At 54.6% G+C, this 9781-nt stretch overlaps 1 protein-coding gene across 1 annotated transcript in view; it reads right to left on the bottom strand.

Moving 5' to 3' along the window:
- LOC144676594 (integrator complex subunit 3-like) overlaps positions 1 to 8262 on the bottom strand; it is a gene marked incomplete at its 3' end in the record, with an annotated part of 46660 nt that extends 38398 nt beyond the window's left edge. The window contains exons 1-3 of the mRNA XM_078536977.1: positions 8003 to 8262; positions 2274 to 2357; positions 1333 to 1416 (exon numbers count right to left, since the gene is read on the bottom strand). Coding sequence (XP_078393103.1) covers positions 1333 to 1416; positions 2274 to 2357; positions 8003 to 8077 — 243 coding nt within the window. The remainder of the gene's footprint in view (positions 1 to 1332; positions 1417 to 2273; positions 2358 to 8002) is intronic.
- Between the last annotated feature and the right edge of the window lie 1519 nt (positions 8263 to 9781).

A 9781-nucleotide genomic window follows, 5' to 3' on the forward strand; every position in this document is an offset into this window, starting at 1 on the left:
AGATTTTTGCCCAACAAGGGAGTCGGGGGTTATGTGGGGGTGGGGGTGGGGGGCAGACAGGAAAGTGGAGTTCTGGCTACGATCGGATCAGCCGTGCTCTTATCCGACTGGCGGAGCGGGTTTGTGGGGCTGAGTGGCCCCACTCCTGCTCCACACTCCTGCGTTCTTGTGCGGTACCTCAAAGAGCATGGAAGGAGGCCATTCGGCCTGTTGTGCCTGTGCCAGCTCTCTGCCAGAAGCAGGCCGTTTCATCCCACGCCCCAGCCTTATCGCCTGTCGTCTTGCAAGTTCCTCATCCACGTCCCCCAACACCCTTTCGCAGTTACTGACAGAATCCGCTTCCCCCAGCGCCTCGGTGAGGAGGGGGGGTGGGGGGTGGGGGGTGGGGGGTTGCGGGAGCGCCCCAAGATCCTGGGGACCCAGCGAGCAAGGGAGTTCTGGAGATCTTTCGCCAATAATTTTACATCTCTGACCTCCGCTCGTCGACCCACCCAGCAGGGGAAACGGTTCTTCTCTACCGACCCTCGTCAAAACCTCCCCACTTCTTCACCGGGAAAACCTCGACGAGATCACCTCGTCACCTCCTCTGGCCCCGATTCCTGGGAGTGCAGCATTATCGCTGGCTACCCCTTAGCATTGCGCTCCTGGGTTGCCTTCAGTGCGAGGTGAAAGGCACTGTTTAAAGCACCCATGCTTGGCGCTCAATCGAATTAAACATTAAGACCCCGGAGCTGGCTGCATTCAGCCTTAACGGCGGAGGTAACAAAATTAAACAGCACTCTACCGCGCTTCTGACTTCCTGGACTCCGCAGGGACAGCCTCTCCAGGGCCCTTAGTGTGTTTTTTCTTTTAGGTGAAATTTTTAAAACGGCTTCTGGATTGAAGACAAAGAAGCAATAACCCCAGCAGCTGATCCAAAACTATTAAAGCGTTAAAAAAGAAAGGGTGGGGGGGTGGGGAGGGGAAATAAATGTAGCCACGACTCTCAACTTAAAAGTCCAGAGTTAGTTTGCAAACCGGCCACAATCTCACCGAGCGGCAGAACAGGCTCGAGACATAGTCTACTCCTATGTAGCTCCCTACCCGACAGCCGTGTGGGGAGCAAGCAACCTCTGTGCCATCGATCACCGCCGCTGGGGGACAAGGTACTGTTTATAATCTGGGAAGCAAAGTCTGAAACACTGCCAAGGCGAACACTGATTTAGATCAATCGTTGGTTTGAGGCACACGGGCGGGTGGAGTGTATCTGATAAAGGTTCGGGCTGCAGCTCAGGATTGTGTTAAGGCGGGCAGCTAGAATCGGCAAGTGTAAAACCATGTGAAAAGACTCACTCGTTGTGCTTGCGAAGACTCTGTTAGGATCATCGTTAAAAGTCCCAGACAAACCTCCTCGTGCTGCTGCGCACCTTTACAGACCTGTCGAGCAGAGGAGGGAAGGTGAGTTCAGTTAGATTGGATTAGTTAGCAAGGCACAACCTGATCGTTGCCTCTCAGAGGCAGTGTTACCGGTTCGTTCCCTGATCTCTGAACAGGCTCTGAATCCAGACCAAAACATCTCCCATTTCCTGTCTGAAGAGCCCTGGACAAGGCTGTGTGACAGCACCTTCTGTCTTTGGGCTCTCAGCACAAAACTGACACTTAACCTAGCTCTGAATTGCAAATTCTTCCCTGAGGCCAAGGAGTAGACATGGGGTGGTGGTGGGGGGGGGATCGAGGAGCAGTTTAGACCAGCCAGAACGATGGAGATGAACCCCGAGGTCGGGGTGGGGGAGACACGGAGGCGAGCCCTGAGGTGGGGGAGACGGGGACGGATGCAGCGGCGAACCCTGAAGTCGGGGCCTAGGGGGGCGTTGGAGATGAGCCCCAAGGTCAGGGTGGAGCGGGAGGGTCACAGACGAGCCGTGAGGTTGGGAGGCTGGATAGCGGCCAGGCAGTCTAGACAGGGATGGAGCAGGGTAGACAGATCCGTCTGGAACACACAGTGTGGGTGGGACAGAGCAGGGGGAAGTAATGGGACCAGGGCCGACTGTTCAGGAGGCAGAGTAAAGATGGTCGGCTAAGAAGATAGGAGATGCTGAATGGGTGCTGGGTCGCCCCCACTGATAGGAGGGTGCAATTACAGCGTGACAGATTTACGTCACGTTACTGCTGACATGGGAATTTTTAATTGGAAAAAAGTTGACACAAAAGTGTGACAATGTGACAAGGAGGACACTCGGTGAGATATTTACCACAATTATTAGCTATTTACAGAAACACCACCACACACTTACATGAGCATTCAATGCATCATTAGCTTCTCTCTCAGACACTCCGTTGACCATTGGGGATATCACGTTTAAACACCTTTCCAGCTTCTAAACAAGGGCAGAAGACACAGAAAACAGAGTAAAGTATCATTTTCATCAAACCCTGCGAGATGGGGTTACTGAGGTGAGGCGCTGTGGGTCAGAGGGTGGACATGGACAGAACTAAGAGAGGACAAAGTATCTTGGTGAAATATTGCAGCATTGGTTTACAACCTCCTTTCACATTCAGCACGTGTAGGGATTACAGACGCGACGATAACCCAGTTGTCGTTCCCAGTCCTGGCCGTCCTTCGACAGGGCTGTTGATCTCCTAAATTTAATCCCTCAGCTCTCTGTGCACACACATGGCTGCGGCGCCCTACAACCCCCAAGCCAAGGCACATCATTCCCTGTGTCTCTGTGGGTAAGGGCTGGGCAGGGGCCCCTTGCTCCACACGACCGCAGGAAATCTCTCCCGATCTCTCGCCACGGGTTACCCGCTGGGCGCTCAGTTTCCTTTCCTGTGACGGCTCCGGACGGGGCTTGAGGACGTGATCGGGGCTGACAGCCCCAGTGCCAGAAACCAGGGAGCGCCAGTGCCCCGCGCAGAGGCTCGGTGCCAAGGGAGCGATGGTGCCCGGCACGCTTGGCACCAGCGCCGAGGGAGCCCCTGCACAGTCAGGCTTCTGGTGATCCATTACCGTCAATATAACCTGTCCCTGCAGCATTTAACAAAACGTAAATGGAAATCCTTTCTTTTAATTTCAAGCTGGTCCAGCGTTATTACCACGACCCGACCCTGTCCCAGGCTGACTGGGGTGATGGTCCCTCAGGCGATGGCTCCCTTCGTGTAATACATCCAAACGGCTACAACAACAGTAGAGCACCTTCAATGTGTGCGGATGTCCCAAGGTGCCTCAGAGGAGCTTTCTAGAAGAAAATCTGGCGTACGGCGATATTAGGGGCAGGGAGCCAGAAGCTTGGTCACAGAGGTCGGTTTTTAGCAGGACTTAATGGATGTAGAAAGGTCGAACGGTTTAGGTGGGGGGAAATTCCAGGGCTTCGGGACGCAGGCAGCTGAAGGCACGGCCGCCAATGGTGGAGCGATGGAGATCGGTGAGGGGGGGGGGGTGTGCTCAGGAGGCCGGAATTATTGGAGCACAAAGGTCTGAGGGTGAGGTGGCTGGAGGCGGTTACAGAGATACTGAGAGGTTGAGGCTATGGCGGGGGTATAAACAAAGATAAGAATTTTACAGTGGAGGAATGGCTGGACTGGGAGCTGGCGTGGGCTAAGGTGCACAGGGAGTTTTGGGTGAACAGGACAAGGTGCGAGCGGGGATACAGGGCAGCAAAGTTTGGCTGGGCTGAGGTTTGCGGAGGTGGAAGGTGGGAGAGCAGCCGGGAGCGCGCTGGAATTGAGAGTGTGCGTATCTGACCACGGGGAGCAGAAAAACATCCTAGTTCCACTGAGCCTGGGTAAAACAATCGGTTTTCATGTCATTTGGAAAGGCGAGGGGGGGGCTCCTGGTAGGGCCAGTGGGAGCCACCTAATCTTCAGGTTCAAGGGTTGGTTTTGCTTTGGGTCCAGTTATGCCACAGGCAGCAGGACATTCCCTCACACACTGCTTCTGATGCACCATCAGACAGCGAGCTGCCTTTTCAGGCAGGCAGACCATCCTCCTGACTGGGAGGTAACATAGGAGGAGGGCCATTCAGCCCCTCCAGTCTTTTCCACCACTGAACGAGACTGTGGCTGACCCCGATGTCAACTCCAATTGCCCACCTTTGGTACTGGAGCCAGTCTAGTGGAGGTCGTTCCTCTGCACCTACCATCACCGAACCCCTTCATCGTTTTAAACGCCTCAAATCGGCAAAACTCGAGGCAACGCGAGTTTCCAGTTCTCAAGGAGTCTTGGTCCACTCGAGACGTTAACTCTTATCGCTCTCTCCACAGACGCCCTGCTGAGTATTTCCAGCACGCTCTTGTTTTTGTTTCGAAGGATTGCAAGTGGGTGCAACCTCTTAATTTAAGCCGCTTCGAGCTCCGCCATCAGGAATCGGCACTGCGACCTCTCTCTGAGGCCAGTACATCTTCCCTGAGGTGTGGCGCCCAGGAGACTCATGGCGTGTGACCAGGCCACTCAACAACTGAAGGATCATGGAACCGTGCAGCACGGAGGGAGGCCATTCGGCCCCTCGTGACTGCGCCGGCTCTGTGAGCGCGCGACGCAATTCTTCCCACGCCTCCCTGCTCTTTACTCATCGCCCTTGCAGGATTTATCCAATGCCCCTTTCGGACATGACTGGAGAATCTGCTCCCACTGCCCTTTCGGGCAGCATTGTTCAGATTGTAACAACAATCAACCAGATTAAATTCAAATTTGTAAAGGGGCTGGTCTCCATCCCAAAGCCTGGGTTGTCCTGTGCCAGTCACAAGAACGAAGTGAGCTGAGTAGACATCAGTTTGCATCATCACTAGTGGGGAGTTCCCTTCACTCAATTCTAAAATCTCTTCCTGCTTCCAAGAGCCCCTTGCAAATACTAACCATCCCCAACCAAGCGCTCACTGTAAAACACTGACACATTCTCAGGAGCCCCGGGGCTAAAAGGTAATCGCTCTTTCATTTCTGGCCACTACGCATCATCGATTTTAATCATTCCCCAGTGCAGTTGCCTGGGCCCGAAACTCTGCAAATTCCCTCCCTCGACCTCTCCCCCCTCCTTTGCAATGAGAACTTATAATTACAGCAACTTCAACATAACGGAATATCTCAAAACCCTTTATAAAGCAAAATTAGACGCTCAACCACATAAAGTGATACGGGGGGGTGGGGTGGGGGGGCGGTGGGGGGAGGAATGCTTGGTGAAAGAGGTAGGTTTTAGGGAGCGCATCAAAGGAGGGGAGAGGGGCAGCGAGGCCACATGGGAACCAAAGCCAAGGATGAGGATTTTAGAATCGAGGCCCTGCTTGACCAGGGGCCGATGTAGGTCGGCGAGCTGAGGGATGACAGATGAACATCGCTGAAACCTTCCTCAGCCAAGCTTTTGGCCACTAGCCCTGATACCCTCCTTATGAGGCTGAGTGTCAAATTCTGTCTGATGACATCCCTGTGATGCACCATGGCACCTTTTCAACTTGAAAGGTACAATGTAAATATAAAACGTTGTACAAATCCGAAATAGGTACCCCGCAGTTAACATCACCAAAACAAGTGATCGGGTCATTATCACTCTGATGTTTGTGGGAGTTTGCTGTGGTTGGACAGATGGAGGGGGTTGCGGGTTGAAGAAGGGGAGGGAGATTAGAACCCTCGCACATCGAGGTGTCTCTTCCAGTTACCTGACAGTCGCACGGGTACTCGGGATCATGAACGAAACCTCAATGGTGTGAGAAGTCTGGCAGCCAGCCGCAGGGGCCTGCCCGCTCAGCCCCGAGGCCAGGCGGCCGAGGCCAGCGTGGGACTGAGGTGAATCCAGTAAGGCAGTGTCAGGTTGTGCTCACAGTCAGGGCAGGGGCTTGGGGGCTCCCCTTGCTTTTATATCCTGCTCTGCGCCAGTTTGTGTCAGCCCGGGCTCAGTGGGAAACACTCTCCCTCCCACCGCTGAGCCAAAAGGTGGTGGGTTTGAGTGCCCACTCCACAGGGGCTAGAACTGATAATGCAGACAGACATCTCCAGCGCAGTGCTGAGGGAGCGCTCCATTGCCAGAGTCGAGACATCAAACTCCATCTCCTCGATCAGACAAAAGTAAAATATTCTGTGGCACGACTGGAAGGACAGCAGGGAGGATGGGGAGGGGAAAACAGTCCTTCTGCAGGTGTCCTGGGGCAAATATTTATCCCTCTCCCAACGTCACGAAAAGCAGATGTCCTGGGGCACCACCATATCGCATTTTTTGGCAGCTTGCCGTGCGCAAATTGGCTGCCGCGCTTCTGACACTAAAACATTCTTGAACATCGTGAAGTGGCGAAAGGCACTACTGAAACACAAATGTAAGGCTGCTGAAAGCAGACACAACAACTTTCAAAAGGGAATGAGATAGATTCTTGAAGTGGCAGCAGGGGGTGGGGGTGGTGAATGTTCACAAGACTCTGGAGAAAGGACAAGTTGTATAACACTTTAAGAGACCAGAACGGACTGAGTAGCCACCTTCTCTTCTGTAGCATTCTAACATTCGACAAGGAGCAGGAAGTGGATAATCATGGAAAGGAATCACAGCCGAGTGGCACTCACTCCCTCTGACAGCACGGCATTCCCGCCGCGCTGACCCTCCGACAGTGCGGCGCTCTCTCAGCGCTGACCCTCCGACAGTGCGGCGCTCCCTCTGCGCTGACCCTCCGACAGTGCAGCGCTCCCTCTGCGCTGACCCTCCGACAGTGCGGCGCTCCCTCAGCGCTGACCCTCCGACAGTGCGGCGCTCCCGCCACACTGACCCTCGGACAGTGCGGCGCTCCCACCCTCCGACAGCACGGCGCTCCCACCGCGCTGACCCTCCGACAGCGCAGTGACCCTTCAGTACTGACGTCTGACAATGCAGCGCTCCCTCAGTACTGACTCTCCGACAGTGCGGCACTCCCTCAGTACTGACCCTCCGACAGTGCGGCGCTCCCTCAGTACTGACCCTCCGACAGTGCGGCGCTCCCTCAGTACTGACCCTCTGACAGTGCGGCGCTCCCTCAGTACTGACCCTCCGACAGTGCGGCACTCCCTCAGTACTGACCCTCTGACAGTGCGGCGCTCCCTCAGTACTGACCCTCCGACAGTGCGACGCTACCTCAGTACTGACCCTCCGACAGTGCGGCACTCCCTCAGCACTGACCCTCCGACAGTGCGGCGCTCCCTCAGTACTGACCCTCCGACAGTGCGGCACTCCCTCAGTACTGACCCTCCGACAGTGCGGCACTCCCTCAGCACTGACCCTCCGACAGTGCAGTGCTCCCTCAGTACTGACCCTCCGACAGTGCGGCGCTCCCTCAGCACTGACCCTCCGACAGTGCGGCACTCCCTCAGTACTGACCCTCCGACAGTGCGGCACTCCCTCAGTACTGACCCTCCGACAGTGCGGCGCTCCCTCAGTACTGACCCTCTGACAGTGCGGCGCTCCCTCAGTACTGACCCTCTGACAGTGCGGCACTCCCTCAGTACTGACCCTCCGACAGTGCGGCGCTCCCTCAGTACTGACCCTCTGACAGTGCGGCGCTCCCTCAGTACTGACCCTCCGACAGTGCGGCGCTCCCTCAGTACTGACCCTCCGACAGTGCGGCGCTCCCTCAGCACTGACCCTCCGACAGTGCGGCGCTCCCTCAGTACTGACCCTCCGACAGTGCGGCGCTCCCTCAGCACTGACCCTAAGCAAAACCTTTGGGATTATTACATTTTCCTTTGCAGAAATTTCCACTCAGCCCCAACACAAACAGGAAAAAGATTAAATTCAATCAATGAAAAGAATAATTTGAGGGAATATCTCCCCTGAATATGCAGAAACCTTTTAATTTATCAGAATAATTTTGAATTGATCAATGTTAACCCTTCATCTCCTTTCTTCCTTTGACAGGTTGTGGAGAGGGGGGGGGGGGGGGGGGCGGTTTGGGGACGCGGCCACTTTAAGTGCGGCCTAGCAGCGCCTGAAGCCTGCGGCTGGTAGTAGCCTCCCTGCCCGCCGCCGGAGGCGCCTCCCCCGGGGCGGGCCTCCCGCCCGGGGCCCGAGCCGCTCACCTCTTCCAGCTCGTCCTTGGCGTCCAAGGCGTTGGAGGCCAGCAGCCTCCCCTTGGGTTTGAGAGCGGCCTCCATGGCGGGCTGGCGCCGGCCCCTGGCCTGATCCTTGAAGTCCGAGAACGGAATCACCTCAGCGGCCGGGCGGGCAAGGGGGACATGGAGGCCAATGGGCGACAGCACTCCATTCACCCGCCGAGAACCGGAAGAGCCCGCCCCCCACGCCTTGACGGGCAGCGCCGTCCGCCATTGGCCGCCGCCTGTCCCCTTGATGGACAGGCCATCCCGCCAATCGCCGTCCGGCCGGAAGAACCCGGTCACGCTCGCTCGATTGACGGAGCGCTCCACCAATCACCAGCCTAGCCTGCTGCTTGATTGACAGGGGTGGGCGGAACCGTTATCAAGGTGCTGGCTCATTGTGACCTCACCTGCCTGATTGGCAGCTGGGAGCACCAATCACCTTGGGTCAAAGGGGCGGAGCCATGCAACGCGGAAGTGTTTGGCAGAAGAACAAATGTTGTTGTTGACATTCTCATGATGAATGGGAAGTCTCCCCCTTGGAGAGTTGTGCTGGGACACCGTTACAACCAGCCCATCCATGTGCCATGCTTAGATATTGCCCCCTCTGCACTTTTGTACCATGAGGTGCCATAAAACGCCAACGTTTTGCCAAAGCGTTGCTAAGCGCTCTTCCATTACCAAAGTGCTAAAGGTGCTACCAAGTGTTACCATCAATGTCTCACCGCACTGTCACCGTGTGACCAAAACCCTCATGTTTTACCGGAATCCCAGGGTTACCAAAATACCCGTAGAGGACTTGCATACTGATAGCAATGCTGTGTCCATGTGCTCATTTGACATTGCTAGCCAATGTTCCACCGAAGGAAGCCATTGATATTGGTGCTGCAGCACTATATCATGGTGATCTAGCCCTGTCACCATTACATGAATCAGTATTCATTGAGCTGATGAACTCAGCAACTCGTGCATTTGAGTTCAGCCTTAACCTCATCATGTACACACAAATTGATGGTGTTGCCATGGGAATACCTCTAGGCCCAGGTCTCACAAGCCTCTTTATTGGGCTCCATGAGAAACGTGTCTTCGATGGAATGACACCTAACCTCCTACCCCTTGCATATTTCCAATATGTGAATGATATATTTGCTACATCTAAATCCGCAGCTGTATGTAATAAACTCCTTACATGTCTTAATGGGCTACATCCTGTGCTCAAATTCACCTATGAAATGGAGCAGTTAAACGAATCCACTTTCCTTGATGTACTAGTTGAGAAATCTGCCAGGGGACTCCCTACCACCGTCTACCACAAGCCTACCTTCACTGGTCAATATACGCGTTGGGATTCTTACAGTTCCACACGCTATAAGATTGGCCTTTTCAGCAACCTTGTAAATAGGGCCCAACCCATTTGCCAGCTGTGCAAGCTTGATGCTGAAATAGGGCGCATCAAAGACATCCTGCAGGATAATGGCTACCCTGATCAGATCACTTTGTGCTGTATATTGCAAAAACCGAGACTTAGATTGTCACTTCCAACCCAGAAAAGTGCCCAGTCTACCCCAGATTACCATGGAAGGCCAAGGTGTCTTAAAAATTTTGAGCAACAGGTGAAGCTAGCCATCTCACGCTGCTACTATGCAGCAGCAACACGCATGGTATTCGCCACTAACAGGATGCTGCCGTCAAGCCAAAAAGACATCCTGATTATCACGCAAATGCGTAATGTGGTATATGAATTTCAGTGCCAGTGTGATGCTA

The sequence above is a fragment of the Cetorhinus maximus genome, unplaced genomic scaffold (genome assembly GCF_964194155.1).
Source record: "Cetorhinus maximus unplaced genomic scaffold, sCetMax3.hap1.1 HAP1_SCAFFOLD_1726, whole genome shotgun sequence".
Lineage (NCBI taxonomy): Eukaryota > Metazoa > Chordata > Chondrichthyes > Lamniformes > Cetorhinidae > Cetorhinus > Cetorhinus maximus.